This window comes from Myotis daubentonii, chromosome 13, assembly GCF_963259705.1.
Source record: "Myotis daubentonii chromosome 13, mMyoDau2.1, whole genome shotgun sequence".
Taxonomy (NCBI): domain Eukaryota; kingdom Metazoa; phylum Chordata; class Mammalia; order Chiroptera; family Vespertilionidae; genus Myotis; species Myotis daubentonii.
The window spans coordinates 14,373,813-14,396,424 of NC_081852.1; the positions used below are offsets into that span (position 1 = coordinate 14,373,813).

Consider the following 22,612-nt stretch of genomic DNA (forward strand, 5'->3'; position numbering starts at 1 on the left):
TTTCAATCGGGAGGGAGTCGCAGACTCTGAGCACCAGATCCGGGCGAGTCTTTAGGGACCCAGACCCAAACGGGAGAAGCGGGACTGTGTGGCTTCGGTCAGAGCGAGTGCAGCTTTCTCTCCGAGCTTTGCAGCGGGTGCTGGGACTCAGAGAGGCAGAGCCCCTTGGGACAGGACTGAGAGCCGCCATAACTGCTCTCTCCGGCCCACCCTGTTGATCCTGTGTGACCCGCCCTGCCCAAGCCCTGCACAGAGGCATTTGCCGGATAGCCTCAGGCAAAGGCTAGATTAGCACCTCCCTAGAGGACAGAAGTTCTCTCACTGCTGACACAGCTGATTCTCATAGCCACTTGGCCTGGAGGTCAAACCCTCCCTGGAATTAGCTACAACAATCAAGATTTATCTATAAGACTGCGAACAAAGACCACTAGGGGATGCACCAAGGAAGCATAACAAAATGCGGAGACAAAGAAACAGGACAAAATTGTCAATGGAAGAAATAGAGTTCAGAACCACACTTTTAAGGTCTCTCAAGAACTGTTTAGAAGCTGCCGATAAACTTAATGAGATCTACACGAAAACTAATAAGACCCTCGATCTTATATTGGGGAACCAACTAGAAATTAAGCACACACGGACTGAAATAACGAATATTATACAGACGCCCGACAGCAGACCAGAGGAGCGCAAGAATCAAGTCAAAGATTTGAAATGCGAGGAAGCAAAAAACATCCAACCGGAAAAGCAAATTGAAAAAAGAATCCAAAAATGCGAGGATAGGGTAAGGAGCCTCTGGGACAGCTTCAAGCGTACCAACATCAGAATTATAGGGGTGCCAGAAGATGAGAGAGAGCAAGATATTGAAAACCTATTTGAAGAAATAATGACAGAAAACTTCCCCCACCTGGTGAAAGAAATGGACTTACAGGTCTAAGAAGCGCGGAGAACCCCAAACAAAAGGAATCCAAAGAGGACCACACCAAGACACATCGTAATTAAAATGCCAAGAGCAAAAGACAAAGAGAGAATCTTAAAAGCAGCAAGAGAAAGAAACTCAGTTACCTACAAGGGAATACCCATACGACTGTCAGCTGATTTCTCAACAGAAACTTTGCAGGCCAGAAGGGAGTGGCAAGAAATATTCAAAGTGATGAATAGCAAGAACCTACAACCAAGATTACTTTATCCAGCAAAGCTATCATTCAGAATTGAAGGTCAGATAAAGAGCTTCGCAGATAAGGAAAAGCTAAAGGAGTTCATCACCACCAAACCAGGATTATATGAAATGCTGAAAGGTATCCTTTAAGAAGAGGAAGAGGAAGAAAAAGGTAAAGATACAAATTATGAACAACAAATATGCATCTATCAACAAGTGAATCTAAGAATCAAGTGAATAAATAATCTGATGAACAGAATGAACTGTTGATTATAATAGAATCAGGGACATAGAAAGGGAATGGACTGACTATTCTTGGGGGGGAAAGGGGTGTGGGAGATGTGGGAAGAGACTGGACAAAAATCGTGCACCTATGGATGAGGACAGTGGGTGGGGAGTGAGGGCGGAGGGTGGGGCGGGAACTGGGAGGAGGGGAGTTATGGGGGGGGAAAAAAGGAACAAATGTAATAATCTGAACAATAAAGATTTAATTAAAAAAAATCAGAAGCAGTATCCCTATAAGTTGCTTGGTGTAAAAAAGAAAGAAAATTGTCTTAAAACACACACACACACACACACACACACACACACACACACACATCAATCACATTCATGTCCTTTTAAATTGCTGCCAAGCATTAAAGGAATCATTCTGCAGTAAACTCCTTTCTGAGGCAACAGTTCTTTGAGTCCCCTCTCCAATCACCGTCCAACAGTTTTCCATGGGTTCCCTTCTCAATTAGTGTCCCTTGTGACATGACAGCAATGATATTCTAGTTCTGGATGGTGGAGAAACGGTGAGCAATGTCAATGCAGGTCCGAACTTCTTTGGCTTTGTCCTGGGCAAACTGCAGCGACACACAGCTGATGTCTGCTAGCATGGCAAGGCGTCATTACCATCCCCCATCTCTGCACTTTTTCTCCTCAGTCTCCTCAACATGTTGCTTGGGGCCATCGCCATCTGTGGCTGGAGTATTCTGGTCAGTTCCTCTCTCGGATCCATTGTTGCGGGAACCCACACGGGCTTGGAGGAGTTTTCTGGAAATATACAAACATATTCCTTGACCAAAGGTTAATAAAGGAATCCTTTCTATAAACTAGATTCGGGATATTTTCATTTTTCCAAACTATTTTCCTTTGGCTTATTCTGACACCATGTGTGTCTTGCTATCAGCATTACAAGTAAAAAAACTTTTAAGTGTAAAAAAAAAAATTTTTTTGTTTTAAGTAATTAAGGCTTGATGTAATTTACTTACAGGAGATTACTATCTCCCCTTTTTTTACTTAAATAATATTAAGAGGCTTTTGGAAACCTTGCACTGCAGCCTTGATAGCTTTTAATTTAATTCTTTTTTGCACAGAAATATGACTTCTCTGGATTCATTGCAAGATAAACAATTTTTACCATGAGATGAAGTATCCTTAAAAAATTAGTGAAAGCTCCAGAAACAGGTTCCTGCCTAGTACAACAAAGTTCCCCTGAATATATACTTATTTCAGTTTGCCAATTTAAATCAGTCAGAAATAAGGCTTATTTTCTAACTTGTCCTTGGGTGTGGACAGTAAATAACACTAATTGAATTTCTGCTACTAGTCTTTAAGTATACCCACATAAGCTTCGTTTAGGGAGGCAAGATGCAAATTATTTACTCTTCTTTTTAAGACCTAGTACATGTTAAGCCCAGATTTCAATACCCCCCAAAGATCCACCAGGGAGCACCAAATCCGATGCAAAAGCAGAGAGTCTCTTATACAAGCTTGCTTGGTCCCCCCCCCCCCTTGCCTCCATTACTGGATGCAAGAGAGAGGCCCGAGTCCCAAGAGAACAAAGAATTTATAGGGCTTGGGGTAGGAGGTTGGGGCAGGGTGCAGCTAGGGTCTGGTTACACAAAGACAGGGGGGTGGCCAGCATACTTTTGGCCTTGGACTAGTTTCCCCTGCTTTCCCATTGGCCGAGATAAGGGCAGGCTGAGTAACTGATACACCCTGCAGCTTTTTCTTGGAAGAGGGGTTAAGGACACAGCCATCAGTCCTGCTCTGTCCTTTCAGTACATTAACTTTTAACTATAGTTTTCCAGACACTTGAAGAAAATCACCCTTCATTTCTTCTTGGAATAATTCCTAGGCCACGTATAGAGAGATTCTTTTTAAAAAAACTTTCTTCTCTTTCTTTAAACCAAGTAACATGCATTACTGCTTTTCAGATGCTGACAGCCTGCATACATTTCAAGTGACTCTCTTTTTATTTATGTTGACTACTAATGATCAGATTTAATGCTTCAATAATAACCTTCAGTTTACCTTGTAAATAGTAGTAGAAGAGATATTAAAATTTCTCCTTTTATAAAGCTTAAAATTTTACTTTAAAACAGCATTCTTTTCAGCTAGTGCTCATTTGCATACACAGAGGGATTATGGGAGGTCTCAGTAACTTTCAGAGGACTTTTTTTTTAATTAAATCTTTATTGTTCAGATTATTACATTTGTTCCTCTTTTTTCCCCCCATAACTCCCCTCCTCCCAGTTCCTGCCCCACCCTACGCCCTCACTCCCCACCCACTGTCCTCATCCATAGGTGCACAATTTTTGTCCAGTCTCTTCCCGCATCTCCCACACCCCTTACCCCGCCCCCAAGAATAGTCAGTCCATTCCCTTTCTATGGCCCTCATTCTATTATTATCACCAGATTATTTATTCACTTGATTCTTAGATTCACTTGTTGATAGATGCATGTTTGTTGTTCATAATTTGTATCTTTACCTTCTTCTTCTTCCTCCTCTTCTTAAAGGATACCTCTCAGCATGCCATATAATACTAGTTTGGTGGTGATGAACTCCTTTAGCTTTTCCTTATCTGTGAAGCTCTTTAACTGACCTTCAATTCTGAATGAGAGCTTTGCTGGATAAAGTAATCTTGGTTTTAGGTTCTTGGTATTCATCACCTTGAATATTTCTTGCCACTCCCTTCTGGCCTGCAAAGTTTCTGTTGAGAAATCAGCTGACAGTCGTATGGGTATTCCCTTGTAGGTAACTGAGTTTCTTTCTCTTGCTGCTTTTAAGATTCTCTCTTTGTCTTTTGCTCTTGGCATTTTAATTATGATGTGTCTTGGTGTGGTCCTCTTTGGATTCCTTTTGTTTGGGGTTCTCTGCGCTTCCTGGACCTGTAAGTCTATTTCTTTCACCAGGTATGGGAAGTTTTCTGTCATTATTTCTTCAAAGAGGTTTTCAATATCTTGCTCTCTCTCATCTTCTGGCACCCCTATAATTCTGATGTTGGTACGCTTGAAGCTGTCCCAGAGGCTCCTTACACTATCTTCATATTTTCGGATTCTTTTTTCATTTTGCTTTTCCAGTTGGGTGTTTTTTGCTTCTTCGCATTTCGAATCTTTGACTTGATTCTTGCGCTCCTCTGGTCTGCTGTTGGGTGTTTGTATAATATTCTTTATTTCAGTCAGTGTATGCTTAATTTCTAGTTGGTTCTTTATCACAACATTGAGGGTCTCATTAGATTTCTTGAGGATCTCACTACATTTATCGGCGGCTTCTAGACAGTTCTTGAGAGACCTTAAAAGTGTGGTTCTGAAATCTATATCCTCCATGGACAATTTTGTCCTGTTTCTTTGTCTCCGCATTTTTTATGCTTTCTTGGTGCACCCCCTAGTGGTCTTTGTGCGCAGTCTTGTTGTAGTTAAGCCTTGATTGTTGTCGGCAATACCGGGGGTGATTTGACCTCCAGGCTAACTGGCTATGAGAGTCCACTGTGTCTGCAGTGGAAGAGCTTCTGTGCTGAATCTCTAGGGCGGTGCTAATCTAGTGTTTGCCTGAGGCTATCCGGCAAATGGCTCTGCACAGGGCTTGGGCTGGGCGGGTCCCCGGGGATCTACAGGGAGGGCAGAGCAAGCAGTTATGGCTGCTCTCAGTTCCGTCCCTAGGGGCTCTGCCTCACAGAGTCCCAGCAACCACTGCAAACCTCGGAGAGAAAGCTGCCTTCGAGTGCCGACCGAAGCCAGACATTCCCGCTTCTCCTGTTTGAGTCTGGGTCCCTAGAGACTCGCCCAGATCTGGAGCTCAGAGTCTGAAACTCCCTCCTGATTGAAAACAACAACCTCGCCCTCCACCGCCAGCCCGCTCCACGCGCACTCCGCACCTTAGTATTTCACTTCAGCACTGCGCCTCCTCTGAGTTTGGGTATGATATTCTCTTTCCTCCTAGTTGTAGAATTTCCACTCAGCCAGCCTTCCTGTGGTTCTGGATGATGTCCATTCCATCTTTTAGTTGTTTTTTGAAGTGGTTGTTGGAGGCAGCAATCTCCAGCGTTAACCTATGCCGCCATCTTGGTTTCTCCCAGAGGACTTTACTAGAATTAATTGTTTAACATTTTGGCTTCTCATATAACTGAATTTATATGATTCCTTGATTATATTGTAGAAAGCTAATTTATTAAGTAATTAAAGTAGGCATCTTTATTGAAAAAGCAAAGTAAGCAAACTTATATATTTGATCTAGGAGGTACAAATGCTGTCCCCTCCCCCAGCCTATCTGAAGGGTAGGCTATCTGAGGGTTATTGCTTGCTTTTGTTTTTAAAATTCCAGTGTTGAAGAAATATTTAGCAATCCTGCCTTGCGCTCCCTTACAGGTTAAAACATTTAAAATATATGTATATAAATAAAATATTGTTATTAATTTTTATTGGATAAAGCTTTCCAAATGATTTAAAGTATATTAAATTGGCCTAATTCAAAATTATTTCTTTTAAGAAGGGAGAATATATTCATGAACCACTCTGAGCCCTTGGAAATGTTCCAAAATTATCTCTCCATTAAAGTCTTGAAAGGTAACTTGGAAAGATCATCAAATATATACATATTTGATGATCTTTTTAAGTTACCTTTCAAGACTTTAATGGAGAGATAATTATATATATATCTACACTAATAAAAGAGAAAAATGGTAATTGGCGTACGACGATATCCTTTTCATTGGCTAATCAGGGCTATATGCAAATTAACTGCCAACTAAGATTGGCAGTTAACTGCCAACTAAGATTGGCAGTTAACTGCCAACAAGATGGCGGTTAATTTGCATATGTAGGCACAATGCAGGGAGGCGAAAGGGATAGCAGGAAGAAGCCCCCTGCCACTGACAGTGATCAGAAACCCAGGGGGGAGCTAAGAGCTGGGGGGCAGGGCAAAGGCGGCCCTGGGGCCGCCATTGCCCTGCCCCCCAGCCATGATCGGAGAATCAGGTGCCTTTTCCGCCCTGGCCAGTGATAGCAGGAAGTAGGGGTGGAGCAAGCAATGGGAGCTGGGCACGGTCGAAGCTGGCAGTCCCAGGAGCTAGGGGCCCCTTGCCTGGGCCTAAAGCGAAGCCCACGATCACGGGGCCGCTACCACTGCGGGTCCCCCCTGCCCGGGCTGGACGCCTAGGCCAGAGGCGTCAGGCCTGGGCAAGGGGCCGATCCTGCGATTGGAGGGTGATGGGGGTCAACGCCTGAGGGCTCCCAGTATGTGAGAGGGGGCAGGCTAGGCTGAGGGACACTTCCCCCCCGCCGCCCCACACCCAGTGCATGAATTTCGTGCACCGGGCCCCTAATATATATATATGTATATATATATATATATATATATATATATATATATATATATATATATATATATATGTATATATATATATATATGTATATATATATATATATATTTCAAAGATTATATTATGTATTTATAATTATTCTAAAATACATCAATTGAATTTGAAAGATCAGATCAGACAGAGGCCAAAAACCAGGACTACAGGCTTTATGAGAGAAGAAAGTCCTGCCGGGTTGTCTCGCCAGGGGAGCACGCCTTTTGAGGGACGGAATGGGAAGAGGTAGGGTCTTAGTGTACTCGGCGCACAATAATTGGTGGCTTACTGTATGGTCCATATAGGACTAGGGCTTAGGATATTTGGCAGGTGTGGACTGGTCATTCAATGTATAGTCCATATAAGGTACATGGTTAGTCACTCAGGTATTTCCGGGCTTCAGATTATGTCATACTCCGCCCACCAGTTGGGGGAATGAAGGATCTGTCATTCCAGGCTTTTGGTAATAGTTAAAATATTGAGAGTCCAGGCAAGGTCAGAGGGCATGGGTTCGTCTTCCGTAGCTACTTCTTGCTGAGAGGGGGCGTCGACAGGGGCATCTTCCCGGGGTCTCAAAGATTCCGGTGACATAGGTATCTCTAGGTTGTAAATTCAAGGCCAGATAGATCTCTTCCACCTTCTGGTTGGGGAACGCCTGCATTCTGTTCTGCAAAAAACTAGTAAAACAGTGCATGAGACAGGGGCCAAAGAGCAAAATTAAAAGAATAAATACCAGTGGGCCTAATAGTGGGAGTAGCCATGGAGTAAGTGAGCCAAAGATGGCATACCCCCCTTTTAGCTGGTTATAGTATCTTTGGTTAATCCTGTCCCAGAGGGATTTAATGTGATCTTTGACAATTCCTGGTTCATTTACAAAATAGCATCATTCTTCCCCAAGAAAGACACAGGTACCTCCTTTTTCTGCTGCCGGAAGATCTAAAGCACGCCGGTTCTGTAGGGCTACCGCTGCTAAGGAGTCTACCTGCCTTTGAAGGGATTCAGGCAATTGCTAATGATGGAGATATCCTCTGAAAATTCAGCAGACAATTTGTGGAAGAAATGAACAGAGGAGGAAATGCCTCCTATGCCTGTACCCACTAGGAGGGGAACAAGGGCCGTCCTTTTGTAGCGAGACCTGAAAAGACAAAGAGAGGATTCGAGTTCTTCCTCTCTTCTGATAGAAAGATTGGATTATCTCCACTATCTTTTTGAGGAAAAAAACAACTTCAGGTTTATTCTGTAGCATCTGTAAAGAGATTAAATTTAGCCCAACACCTGTCCAACATTGGACGGAGTGTTCTTTTGTTTAAAGCTAGCTTTCTCTCTTTATGAGTACAGAAATCCCTGATGCATTCCTAAATCCTGTAAAACTTTTAAATGACATGCGAGAATGAAGACTTTTTAATTGTACTCTCAGGAGTGGGCGTCCATTTTACAGGATCACCACATGTCTCTCACCCCCACATCCTGTTTCCTTTGGGAAAATTTAACAACTGACCTGGCTGCCCAGGTGATTTCTTTTCCCAATTAAACTCAAGGCATGCTTAATATACTAACAATAAACACATTAAACTAAACAAAAATGACAGATAAAACAGACAAGCAGTCACCCATAACACAAGATTTAATAAATCACAGTTCTTTTCCCGAATCTTTTCCTCTTCTGCTCTCCATAGCATTGACTGGCCTTTAAAGTTTTTTTAGCTAAAATCTGCCTGTCCCAAAATAAAAAATAAAATAAAATAAAATCTGCTTGTCCCAAGACGTCCTGTGGTAATTTTTAAACAAAGCATCAGAGTCTGCTCCCTGGTGAGAGAGCTGACAGCTCCACCCTCTTTAGCTGCCAAGTCTCTCCACTCCAGAGGCAGAGGATCCAGCGGCTTTTTAGTTTATACAGAGTTTCGATCCCCAATACAAATTAGGCATTTGCAATATGAACAAGAACCCACATAGTTAAATATGACAACGGCACTCTTTTTCCTTGAGTCTGATTTAAGAAAGTACCTTTTGATATTCCAATTTCTTTATCCTTGATCAGATAGGCTAAAAATTTACAATGATATTTATGCCTTTGAATCGCAATCTTCCCCATTATACTCTGGCTTGAAACAAAAGACATTCCTGCCCAGTCTGGATTTGAGACTTCCAAAGCTGGTGCAGGCTTTATGCACAGTTAATCTCCCCACCGAATTTACCGGTGGAGTCCTTCACCTTTACCGGTGATCTCCACCTTTTCCGGTGGAAAACTTTTTTTCTTCGCTCTGGTGAATCTTCTCTAGATGTCTTTGTCTCCGACACCGGGGTCGTTTCCGTATCTGCTAGGGTTCAAGGAATATGACGAGGGGCTGTGCACAAATTTATATAGACTAGAGAAGAAATATGAATTTGGAAGGCATTTTGGGGTGCCAGACAGAAACTTAGTTCTAGTGACTAAACTCTCTGAATCGGACTCCTGGCTTTTTATTCCTACATTTTGCCCTATAGCAAAGCACATATACATATCAAAGGTAAGGTTTGTTAAACAATAAAGTATCATCAGGATAGGGGAATTGCCCTCAGCTGTCTTCCAGCAGGCAATAATAATGCAAATCTTCAACCCTGCTGAATATAGAAGCCCATCAACCTTTTGAAGACTTCTCACTTTTATTATGACCTGCTAGACTTAGATTCTAGCAGGTGACCAGACAGTCCTCATGTCCAGCAATCCCTGGAACTGGTGGAATTCTCTGCCCCTTGTCTGTGTGTCTCTCTCATGTCCATACCTTCACTGTGAGCTCTTCAGAGTGCCACCACATCTTCCTTCTTATCGGCCCACCTCGGATCTCTGTGTCTAGGCCAGTGGTCGGCAAACCGTGGCTCACGAGCCACATGCGGCTCTTTGGCCCCTTGACTGTGGCTCTTCCACAAAATACCATGTGTGGGCGTGCACATACAGTGCAAAGTTGACTTAAAACTTTAAGTAAAGTTCATTAAGTTAATTATAGGGAACATTGTGGAGTGAAAGAAGATGTAGTGTCGAGGATTGAGAAAGGTATGTTGAGATGGTTTGGACATATAGAGAGGATGAACGAAAGGAGATAGACGAAACAACTATACAAGACGAGTGTGGATGGGAGAGTTGGAAGGGGTCGACCTCAGCGAACATACCTCAATCAGATTGAGGACGTTTTTAGCAAAGGCCAGTTTAGGAGCACCCTAATTAAGTTAATAACAATGTACCTACCTATACAGTTTAAGTTTAAAAAATTTGGCTCTCAAAAGAAATTTCAATCGTTGTACTTGTTAGGTCGGAGAGAGCCCAGGATCGGATACATGCAGATGTGTGATGAGATAATGGACCCTCCCTGGCATTTCTAACAGATCAGCGTGCCAGACACAGATACCGGCTTCTCCCTGATGACCCCCACACAGATACTCACTCCTTCCTGAATACCCTGCCGAACCCTGGTGGCTGAAACTTCCTCAGCTGAATACCTCAGCTCATGTCCCCGCCCCTCACCCAACCGCAGTATAAAAAAAGCGCCCCCCTCCCTGTTGGCGCGAATCCACATGCCCTGTCTTTGGGGTTCGTGGGTCGCCCAGGGACGCAGAATAAAACCTTTCCTTTTCTTTCTTTTCTGATTCACTCGACTCTCTTTATTTCCTACGCCGCCTCCTGAGCCCCCTAACCTAACAGTACTCTTGATATTTGGCTCTGTTGACTGATGCCTTTGCCAACCACTGGTCTAGGCAGATGTCAGAATCCCTGCAAGGACAGGACTGGCTCTGTGGAGGCTGGGTGTGTGGGCATCCCCTTTAGCTACCTCTGTGTATCTCTGTGAAGTTCAACCAGAATCAAGCTCTATGTGTCCCTCTTCCTCGCCCCCGCCCTCCTCCCCTCAGCATCAACCAGGAGAGACTGTGCACTTCTCTCAGAACCAGGTTCCTTTTTACAACATTGCTAAGTGTTTACCTCTGACCTTTGTGGTGCAGAGGAGTTCAGGCTGAGGACCTGTAACTAAGGGAACTTGAGAGACTGCCCTGGGACCCATGAGGACACCTAGGAGACCTCAGCCCACATAGAGATGGTGGGGATCTCCTGCAGGTGTCCAGTGGCGATGACATTGTTGTCCCACTAGCTGTCAGTCTGTGTTGTAACTGACCTTGGGCTTCCTGGAAGCCCAGCTGATGGGAGCACCGGGATTATTGCAGGAGACCCAGAAGGTGCCTTCACTTGCTCACTGATGCAGCTCAGTGGCTCCCCCTGGTTGGGTTCCCTCAGGTCCTGTGGAGCCCTGTCCTCTTACACCAAGAGCAGCAAACACTAGCATACGTGTTGCCTCTCTCCTCCCCCATATCAGCAGCAGACATGGCTACTCAACTGCCATATACTCAGCCGGGATGAGACACCAGGGCCATTTTAACCCTGCAGTGACTACCAACGGATCTGAGATGGTGTGTGGAAAAGAACCCACTGCCCAGCTCTGCCTGGTGCTTCTGCCAAGTTCAGCTTCTTGTTCACTTAACAAACCGTGGCATTGGGATCACAAAAGCACTATCAGATTCCATAGAAGAGTTTCCTGTGTGATCCGTTATCCAGCAAGTGTATCCTCTGGAGAGAAAACCTTGACCACCTGTGAGTACCCTTTCTTGTGCTCTGTCTGCAGTTCCTAGGTGAGCATCTCCCCTTACACTGATGAGTTCTGGTGCCCAAGCATCCCAAGGGCAGGGACCAGGAAAGGTGGGGTGCATTTAGGATGCACCATATGGAAGGGGTCTGAGGAGTCCAGAGGCAGAAACACCCAAGTCTGAGATGGAGGATGGATAGATGCTTCAGGGATGGCTTAACACCACACTCAATGTCCATGTTTTTATTTTGTCATTTTTAATAATGAAAGTAAAGTACATTTTCCTCTGAGTATAGCTTGAACTCTAGTCCATAAATTTTTGGAAGCTTATTGCTGTTTAATTTGAGTTTTTTTAATTACTACTAAGAATGTACATTTTTCATGTTTCATTACTATTGGCCATCAGTATATCTTATTTCATGAATTTTCTCTCATCATTCTTAGATATTTCTCTTCTTATTCATACTTCAATAGTCATCATTTTCTTGTTGATTTATCTGTTATATACTTTGCAAATAAATGAGCATTTCAATTTTAATTTTACATTGCTTTACTTTTTGGCAGAGAAGTTTAATATTTTAATCCAGATTTTGAATTTTATAAGTAAGTTAAAAAAAATCAGATTTTATTTTTCCTCTAAATGCTTAACCATTTGACTGAGAATTGTTAATTGAACCATTCATTATTTTCCCATAACCGTGGTAATCTATTCTTATCATGCATATAAGACGTATATGTATAGACATACTTGGGCCTGGTTTTGGTGGCCTTTACATTTGGCCCATCTGTTCCTGTGTTAGTAACACACTATCACAATTATGTTAGTTTTATAAAACCTTTTGACATAAGATGACCAACTCCATTCTCATTGTACTTTAAGTAATTTTTCTGACTGTTCTACGTCGTTTATTGCATCATAAGGCCTCTTGATGAGGTCCTCCTGCCTCACTCTTTTTTGGAACTGAGTCTTTGGAGAACTCACATCCCTCTCATCCTCTTTCTATGCTCTCAGGCCCTCTGTGGCCAGGGCCAGACGTCCTGGGCTTGCTCAAAACCCAGCAACACTTTTATTCTCCCCTTCCTACCCTGATCCAGCTTTCTGATCACAGAACGCATTCCCTTGGCCTTAAGTTGTCATATGACCTTTGACCTTGGCCTGACCCCAGCCACTTGCATGTGAAATGAAGCATTCAGGAAATTAATAAAAGTGCAGAGGCTGGCAGTGGGGTCACAGTGCTATTTCCTCAGGTCAATGGGCCTGGAAATGTCTTGAAAACACTTTATTCTACTGTACAAACAGGCTTACAAAGAGGAATTCAGGTTTTCATTCAATCAACTCTTTCATTTTTTCACTGTCTTCTTATGAAACAAATATGAAAAGTACCGTTTTGCTTAGGTAGGGAGGGCCCTTGTGAGCCCCTTGTGAGTCAAGGTTATTTGAGTCAGGCAGCCTGAGATAGACTATATTGCTTAGGTAACTGAAAGTCAAGTAGGTTAATATTCAAAATTTATGCAGTAAACATGGGCTACATAAGCTGCAGTGACAACCTCCAAATCTCACTCAAAGTTCAGGTAGATCCATCCAAGTGATCTTCAAGAGCAGCTATTTCTCCTGCATTTGCTCAGGTTTCGGGAATGCCGGGTTACACAACATGTTATAAGCACCAATGCTGCTGCACCCACCATGGCAGCGGAGAAAAGGGCATTTCAGACAGTGCACCTGCCCTTATCTGCTTCTACCCAGAAGTGACAGAGGTTACAGACCAGCCATCATAAGGTCTCTTGTATTGAAATATTCACAGACACACAAAAGCAACAACAGTAAAGCCTATGAGAAGACACCTGCTATTGGCCATAAGGGGGCCCAATAGACACAGCGTCGACAATAATAAGACGTGTCTTGGAGGAGAACCAAGATGGCAGCATAAGGTATAAACCTGTGCATGCTGCCCCCCACAACAACATTGAAACTACAACTATAAGACAAAACAGCTATCATCCAGAACCACGGGAAAGCTGGCCAAGTGGAAGTTCTACAACTAAAAGGAAAGAAAGAAGCGCATCGACACCAGGTAGGAGGTGCAGAGTTGCCAAGAACAGAGGTACAAAGATGCCAAGAACAGAGGTACAAAGGTGCGCACGAGGCGGGCTGCACCTGGATGCGCGGCTTTTTTCAATTGGAAGGAGATACAAGCTCTTGAATGCACTGAGCTCCTTTAAGGCAAGATTCTGGGGGTCCCAGACTCCTATGGGGAGAAACTGGACTGTCTTGCAGCAGGTCAGAAAGCAAGGGTGGCTTTCTCACAGAGCTGCTTGCAGGGATCATTGTTGCTGTGGGGGCGTGGGTCTCGGGACGCAGAGGCGAGGAGTCAGGGAGATGCTGACGACAGCCATTGTTGTTTGCTCCACCCCGGTGATTCTCTGAGACCCCTCCCCAATCAATTTACATCCCCTCCCAAGCTATGTGCAGCAGCACAAGGAAATCACCTCTGCTTTTGCAGCCTAATCTAACAAACTGCAGCTGGGTCAAAGAGCTCCAAAACTTCCAAATCCCAAACAAAGAGGAGAAATCTGCTGATATCGCTGTAGCTCCTGCTGGGTGGACTCACACAGTGGCTGACTTGGAGATCCAGGAGCCAGGGTACCCCTGGTCAGATACCAGATTTCAACTCCTCACATCCATAAGGGATACACTCAAGAAGCAGACTCAGTGAGCAACAAAGCCCCACTGAAGCAAGTCCTGCCCCCTAAGGGTGTCTCCAGCACAGCAGTTCTTCCACTATAGACACAGTGGGTCCTTGCAGTCAGCCAAAAATGCGGAGACAAAGAAACATGTCACAAATGAAAGAAATGGAAGAAAGCAAACTAATGGAGGACATAGAGTTCAAAACCACAGTTATAAGGTTACTCAAGAATCTTCTATGAACCTCCGAGGAAATTAGTGAGACCTTCCAGGATCTTAACGAGAATGCCAAAAAATTTGAAAAGGGCCAGTCAGAAATTAAACATACACTGACTGAAATTAAAAATAATATACAGAGATCCAGCAGCAGACTAGAGGATCCCGAGAATCAAGTCAAAGATTTGAAATATGAAGAGGCAAAAAACACCCATCCGGAAAAGCAAAACGAAAAAATAATACAAAAATATGAAGATAGTGTAAGGAGCCTCTGAGACAACTTCAAACATACCAACATTCGAACTATGGGGGTGCCAGAAGAAGAGAGAGAGCAAGACACTGAAAGCCTATTAGAAGAAATCATGACAGCCGAAACCGGTTTGGCTCAGTGGATAGAGCGTCGGCCTGCGGACTGAAAGGTCCCAGGTTCGATTCCAGTCAAGGTCATGTACCTGGGTTGTGGGCATATCCCCAGTAGGAGATGTGCAGGAGGCAGCTGATGGATGTTTCTCTCTCATCGATGTTTCTAACTCTCTATCTCTCTCCCTTGCTCTCTGTAAAAAATCAATAAAATATATTTTAAAAAAAAGAAGAAGAAGAAATCATGACAGAAAACTTCCCAAACTTGATGAAAGAAATAGACTTACAAGTCCAGGAAGCACAGAGAACCCCAAAAAAGAGGAATCCAAAGAGAACCACACAAAGACACATCATAATTAAAATGCCTACGGCTAAAGACAAAGAGAGAATCTTAAAAGCAGCAAGAGAAAAACAGTTAGTTACCTACAAGGGAGCACCCATACAACTGTCAGCTGATTTATCCACAGAAGGGAGTGGCAAGAAATATTCAAAGTGATGAATAGTAAGAACCTACAACGAAGATTACTCTACCCAGCAAAGCTATCATGTAGAATTGAAGGTCAGAAAAAGAGCTTCACAGACAAGAAAAAGCTAAAGGAGTTCATCACCACCAAACCAGGATTATATGAAATGCTCAAGGATATTCTTTAGGAAGAGGAAGAAGAAGAAAAAGGTAAAGATAAAATTTATGAACAACAAAGTGACAACAAATAAATACCTATCAACACGTTAACCTAAAAATTAAGTCAGAATAAACTGGTGAATATAATAGAAGCAGGGACATAGAAAGGGAGTGGACTGACAATTCTTGGGGAGAAGGGGGTGTGGGGGTTGCGGGAAGAGATTGGACAAAAATCTAACACCTAATGGATGAGGACAGTGGCAGGGGGAAAGGGCATGGGGTGGGGTGGGAACCAGGTGGAGGGGAACTCTGGGGGAAAAAAGAAGAACATCTGTAATAATCTGAACAATATAGATATATTAATTTTAAAAAAATAAGTGTCTTGGTCTCTCAGTAGCTTCTTGATCCCACAAAGAGATGGCTCTCCTCTATTCTCCTGGTTAAAAGGTTTTATAATCATCCACGGATTGCAAATCTTCCTGTTGAGTGCCTCTATTGTGTGCAGGAACACAGTTCTTCAGCTTATCCCTTATATCAGGGATGTTCAGGGCTTATAGCATCTATGAGGGTATGATGAGATGCCTAGATAAATATTTAGCTTATAAATATGTTGTCCCCTCTAGTAGATACCTGGGTTGTTGGCTCTACTATATAAACACTGGTAGCTTGAAAAGTCAAGCACACCATTAACCTTGAATTAAGGATATCCGGAAGATAAGAGTGATTAAGAATGCCCTGAACTTAAGCAACTCAGTTCTCAGTGTTTTATATCAAGGGAATTCAGAACAAAGATAAACGACCCTAACACCAAGAAACATCAGAGTTTGACCCACTGTCAGTACCTGATGGCAAGTGGGTTGGTTGGGTAGCAAGGGGGTTGAGAACCAGGAGGTGATCTGAGAATATACTATGGAACTGAGCAGGAGCTGCTGTGGTTGTCACCCTCCCACATGGAAGGACCCCAGGCTGCTCCCAGGATGTCACCTGGCACTGTGAGGGTCGTAGCATCTCCTGAGAGGTCAGAGTCACACAGTCCTGGCTTCACTTGGCACCCAGGCTACTACACTAGGAACCAAGGCTACTATGGGTGGGGCAGGACTAATGCTGTTTAATGTCGGTGTTCACCTCTGCCCATGAATGTGAGTGTAGGAGAGGTCTCTGTGCTAAGAAAGGGTTAAAACCTAAATTATCTGAATTACTTGCCTTAATCGTTGGCTTTCGTGGGGTTGTATCTACAGAACCCAAATGACCCTCCTTACTTGTTCTCTGTGCTGGAGAGCGAACCGGACCCCGTGCTGAGGTGGATCTAAAGCTTCTCCTAGGGCCCGGGGTCTCAACAGTCCCAGCCTTCAACCCCACAGGACAGTTCTTTTCTTCCTATTGAGTCAGTTATGCCATTTACCTCCACTTTTGTCAAAGAAATCGGTTGCCTTACGTGCTGGGATGGGAAGTGGTCACTTTTAGAGGGACTGCCAGACCACCATGACCTTCCATGGGTCCCAATGGCCATACTGTGCTTTGGGTCCACCCCCAGGCCTAGTCTACTGGGCCAGAGGCGGGCATCTGAGACAGGCAGATCCACTTCCACAGGAATTTTCACCTGATATCAAGCCAGAGTTTCTGATCTCTGTGTGACACATGACTTTCTGCTTGGGCAGTTGAAAGACAGAAGCAGAAGAAGGTGGTGGGAGAAGGAGGAAGAGAGGCGAGGATGCAGAGGCAGAAGCAGGGAGACCACACAGCGCTGCTTGTGCACCCACAGTCCTTGAGCCACCTCAGAACTCTTCATTCTTACAAAAAGTGCTTCCCTGGGCTTAAACCATACCCACTGCTTTTTCCTTTGTATTTGCAATGAAATACCTTTCTAAGCTCCCAGGTGGATGGTGGCCAGGTCTGACTCCTGAATTAAAGATTATTTGCTCCCTGTTGCATAACTGACATATTTCAGAAGCTGCCAGGACTTGGGGCTATTTTTTTTTATCAGTAACAGGAAAAAGGTCTTAGCAGAGAGACTGAGATGTGTGCTATTGGGAGATGTGGTTTTTGTTTTCCTTTTTTTTTTTTTTAACCCATCAAAAATCACTATTTAAATGATTTTTCATTTTTAAATTATAGGTGACATACTGTGTTATATTAACCTCAGGTGTACATCCCAGTGGATAGTCATTACATAACTTACTAAGTGATCATCCTGATCAATCTCCTACCCATCTGACACCATGGTTATTACGTGTGGCTTTTTGCTTTCAGACCTGCTGTCCTACATCTGAGGTGTGGCTGCTGAGTGGTGGGAAGAGGGGTGTGGCCTCCGGTCCCTGGGAACAAAGGAGGGCTGCTTTCCTGTCTTGTTGCCTCTCCTATGAGCCTGGGCTTCATCCAGGTGCCCTTCCAATTTCTTAAGCACAAGTGTCATTAAAATCAACTGGTATACAGAGGCCTTTGGTCTAAAAGTTGACAGGCCAGAAATATAAAGTTTGGGATCAGATGACCTTTCACTAGACCAAGTTGTAGCACTGACACACCTGGGGCCTTGAGCAAGTCTCCACCCCCTCACCACACTCCCCTGACCCCCGCGTCTGTGGGAGGATGAGGAGGAATAGCCCTGCTGTCTCTGAGGCGGCGTGGGGGGAGAACCTCCTGGACGGAGGCCAGGGCAGGGCTGGGGGTGAACCTGAGCGTGGCTGGACCCTCTGTGCCTGAGATCTCAGCTGGAATGGGGATTGTGCAGGAGGGACTCCCTCCCATGAGCCGACAGGCAGTCACAATGACAGGGTAGAATGAGGTCCTGGTGTGCAGGGATGCGGAGGAGGCTACTCAACTGGGCCACACAGTCCTGCCCGGGAGGCAGATGACCTGCCAGGTCAGCCCACGGCGCTGCGCACCTTCCAGGGCTCAGGCCTTGAAACAAGGAGCAGCCACAGGAACCGCCCAGCCCTGGGGCTCGAGCTGGCATTGGCCAAGGGGTCCGGGGCTCCGGGAGGTCCTGGGAAGGCATGTAATGTGGGTGCCAGGGATCTGAGCCCTGGATGGAATGAGCTCATCCCTGGAGTTAGGGTGAGGAGGGGAGAGAACGGAAGGCTAAGGCTTGAGCAAGTTGCCATTAAGTGGTCAAGAAGAGGAGGAGGGCCTAGCAAAAGAGGATGATAAGGAACTGCCATAAGGAGACACCAAAGCAAGAGGAGGAAGAGTGACAGAGAGGGAAGAGTGACAGAGGAGGGAGTGATAGAGGAGGGAGTGACAAGCTGATTGACAGTTTGAGGAGGCAGAGGGCTAAAGAGGAGCCTTTGGATTTTGGAGCCTAATTTTATCCCTTGCAACTGGGAAAGCAGGATCACCCTTCTTCCTCTGACAGAGCAGCCAGTGAAGCTGTTTCATATTTTATTCTGGGAGAGGAGTTCCATGGGAGCCCTTGGCTGGCCTCATCCCAGGGCTCTGTGCAGAAGCCCGGTCACAGAGCCCTCAGCTCTTCCTTGTCATGTCAGCAGCAAACGTGTCTGGGCCAGGTTCCTGGACCACAGCTGCCTCACCCACCCCGAGGGCTCAGAACTCGCAGATCACAAGGCGCTTCTCTCCACAGGGCTTGTCGTTCCACTTGCCGGTGGTGTACATCTCCACACAGTGCTCATTGCCGCCCTTATTGTTGGGCTCCCCGGGGTTCCAGTTGGAATAGACCAGGGTCTTCCCTCCTGGGTAGGTGAAACTGCCCCTCGTCTTGAAGTCAGTCATGCTCAGGAACACAGCACCCTTGTTCTCAGCATCGATCAGCAGTTGCAAGGCGTGGTTCTCAGCTGCAGAGCGAGGGGAGGGCAGCTGCCCCCCGGCCTGTGCGCACACTTGCCGTGCTTCATAAAAATTGTTCAGAAAGCCTGCTGACTTGAAGACCTTCTGGCCAACACCTCGGCCGTGGGGGAAGAGCTCCACTAGGAGGAGAGGACAGTCAGGTTGGGGCCCTGGAGGCACCTGCCAAAGCTCCATGGCTCTGAGACCTTTGTGCTCCAACCAGAGCCCCAGGCCTCCCATATAGGGCCTCAGAGCACCAGGGAGGACAAAGGTGAGACCCCGGGTCTGCGTTGCACTCTGGGAGATGGATCTGCCTGTCTAGTTACAGGTGAGAACACTGGGCTCAGAGAGATTAAGTGAGAGGCTCAACTTCATGTGACCATCACATGCAGAATTGGGGGGGGTCACCTTTATCTGATCTCACACTAGAGCTGAGATGTGCTCTTTCTATTGCGCCCATGTTGCATGGCAGAATCGGTTTCCCAGTTACTGGGCGGGACTGGGAAGTTTTGGCGTCATGCAGTGAAGTGGCATCACGGCCTCTGAGCGCTGGAAACAAGGAAGAAGCTCCCTCTGACCTCACTGTGGACCCTGCACAACAGCAGGGCATGTGGCATTGACAGGGAGGTCCGTGCCGCGTGTGGGTGTGGGAAAGAAGAGGAGAGGGTGGGCCATCTGAGGGCAGCGCTGTGCTAATCTCTGCATTGTGTGCGCCCAGTGCTGGCCTCTAGGTGTGCATGTGGGGGGGGGGGGGGCTGGAGAGCTGGGAGAGAGGACAAGGACAGCTGAGAGGTGTGCATGGGCGTCAGGGGCAGGAGAGAGTCAGTGCTGGAGAGAGGCCTGTCTGGGAGTCAAAGGGCCAGGCATTCAGCCCCGCCTTGGCCATGACTGTCCAGTTGGACAAGGGAAAGTCACTTCCTTTTTCGGGGTTTCCAGTTCCTCATCTCTAAGATGGGAATACAATTTATAAAAGCATCACCTGTGTGACATTCAACACCGCTTTTCAGTCCATCTAATTTTCCATCCCTTTAAGTGTGTGTGTGTGTGTGTGTGTGTGTGTGTGCTTTAATGTTTTTTTTTTATCTATTTTATTGATTTTTTTACAGAGAGAAAGGGAGAGAGATAGAGAGTTAGAAACATCGATGAGAGAGAAACATCGATCAGCTGCCTCTGCATACCTCCCACTGGGGATGTGCCCGCAACCAAGGTACATGCCCTTGACCGGAATCGAACCTGGGACCTTTTAGTCCGCAGGCTGACACTCTATCCACTGAGCCAAACCAGTCAGGGCTTAATATATTTTTAGTGATTTCAGAGAGCAATGGAGAGGGAGAGGGAGAGGGAGATGGAAACATCAATGATGACAGAGAATCACTGATTGGCTGCCTCCTACACACCCCCTACTGGGGATCATGCCCTGACCAGGGATCGAACCATGATCTCCTGGTTCATAGGCCAACGGTCAACCACTGGGCCATGCTGGCCGGGCTCATTTTTCATCCCTTTGACTTCTGGGTTTGTGCATAGGAGCCTTCAGGGCTCCTGAGAGGGCTGTGCTCCAGCCCCAAAGGGCTGGTGAGGAGCCCAGGCTGCACCCTGACCCACTGTGACCCTTCCACAAGGGTTCAGGGGGCAGGCTCTTCACAGGCTCAGGAGGGCACCCAGAGCAGCCCTGGACAGGAGTTCATCTGCCATTCACTACATGCACCCGGGTGGGTCTGTGTGTGCACACACGAATATGGCCACGTGCCCATCTGAAGGCACATGGGAGCACTGAAGGCCCACCTGGTTGTGTGTGAATATGCGTGTGTGCTCATGGGTGTAAATGATGTGAGGTGAGTGATGGCATGTGTGTAATACACACATGTGTGGTAGGTCATCACAAATTCTCTTGTGCATCAGTGTGCATGTGAGGGAGTGAGCACACATGCATGTTTGTGGAGAGAGGGAGACATACCAAATGCTTGAAACCTCACCCTTGGAATGTGGGTACTTAGTGGTTTTAGGTACGTAGGAGCCAACCCTCTGTCTCACCCCTGTGTGCTCTACTCCTTCAGAAACTCCTCTTTGGATCAATGGGATTTGCTGAATGATTTGAGCTCAAAGCTGACATGGGGAAAGCGGGGAGGAGGGGGGCAAATTAGGGACTGAGGTGGAGATGCCACAGGCACAGGCACTGGGCTGTGCTGCTGGAGCCCCTGACTCCTCAGCACCCAAGTAGGGAAGAGTCTCCACGATGAACACCCAGGGAGGAGTGGGAGAGCCCAGCACTGGGCAGAGCCCAGAGGTAGCCTGCCCCCTGCCGGACCCAGGGCCTGTCTCAGGTGAGACTTTCAGTGGCCACATGCCAATGTCAGACCCTCACAGCCGTGAACGCAAGCACAGCTTCCCAGCCCCAACTCTCAGGACAGTGTCAGGAGTCACTGCTGCTGTGGGCTGGGCAGCAACATCTTGAGGGGTTTGCACACCTAGCCCCATAGAGATAAGAAATGCATCCTGGGTAGTGGGGTATCCAGGGACCAGCACAGGTTGCAGGAGGGAAGGTCTAAACTTCACTAGGCTTGGGGCTTGATCTGGCTTGGGTCACAGGTGGCTGTGATGGTGGGGCTGGAGCTGGTAGCCTTGACCATGCTGATGCCAGCCCAGTGAGCGGGTGTATGGGCCTAGTCCCTGCTCCGTGTCCCTGGCATCTGCTTCCAGCTCCTGGAACATGTGGCTGCCCTGCTCTGCCCCACCCTATGCTTAGCCCCAGGTCCTGCCCCAGTCCCAGGTCCAGCCCATCATCCAAACCCACTAGCATCCTAGAGCCCCCAGTCCTAGTACCAGGCCTGCCTCAGGCCCGGCCAACTCCAAACCCAAAGACAGACCCCACCTGGGGCTTGCCCTTGGTGACTGGCTCAGGTTCAGTCCAGGTCCAGGAACTCACCTTTCTTATGCTGAAGGAGGGCTCCCTGAAGGTGTCTTACCTGCCCCTGCAAGGCCTCTAGCTGCTGCCTCAGAGCAGCGATGTCTGCAGGAGAGAGAGGCTCAGTGAAGACCAGTCCCTCACAGCCAGGGGTCGGCTCAGAGTCCAGGTCCCAAGGGAAGGGTGCTCAGTGGCAGGCTTTCCTGGGGAAGGATTAAGGGGCTGGGCCCCAGGAAGTTCACAGCCGTTGACACAGCTGCCCCTGCTGCCCACGGGTTCCCTGAGGCTCTATAGTGAGCACACTGAGCCCTAAGCAGGTCCTGGCACCCCACTAACTCTGATCTAGATGGTATTTCACAGCAAATTCTGAGAGTCTGGGAGCACATTCCTGAAAGTTGGGGGGGGAATTGCACATCCCTCAGGTACTCCCCATCCCTGTGTTATTTGATGCTCAAAGCTCTCTGATGAACTGGGAAGAGAGCTGAGCTGTCCCAGTGATCAGATGGGAAGCTGCTCAGGCTGTCCCTTCCCTGAGTACTGAGTTTAAGCCAGAGCCTCATCTTCCTACCTTCAGCCAGACAGACTTTCCCAGTTTCACACCCCCGCCACCCCTACAATGGGTTGACCACTGAGCAGAGGGCCTCCTCCCTCTGCACCCTGGT

General features: G+C 46.5%; 1 protein-coding gene across 3 annotated transcripts in view; it reads right to left on the bottom strand.

Moving 5' to 3' along the window:
* The window catches only part of LOC132214774 (pulmonary surfactant-associated protein D-like), a 79,981-nt gene that overhangs the window by 24,025 nt on the left and 33,344 nt on the right, over positions 1-22,612 (bottom strand). Inside the window, exons 7-8 of one of the 3 annotated variants that reach the window (XM_059662199.1) lie at positions 21,972-22,055; positions 18,617-19,185 (exon numbers count right to left, since the gene is read on the bottom strand). In XM_059662199.1, coding sequence (XP_059518182.1) covers positions 18,806-19,185; positions 21,972-22,055 — 464 coding nt within the window. In that variant the 3' untranslated portion in view covers positions 18,617-18,805. Of the gene's footprint in view, positions 1-18,616; positions 19,186-21,971; positions 22,056-22,612 lie in introns of those variants that run through there. The other 2 variants (XM_059662200.1, XM_059662201.1) reach the window with 2 other exon arrangements.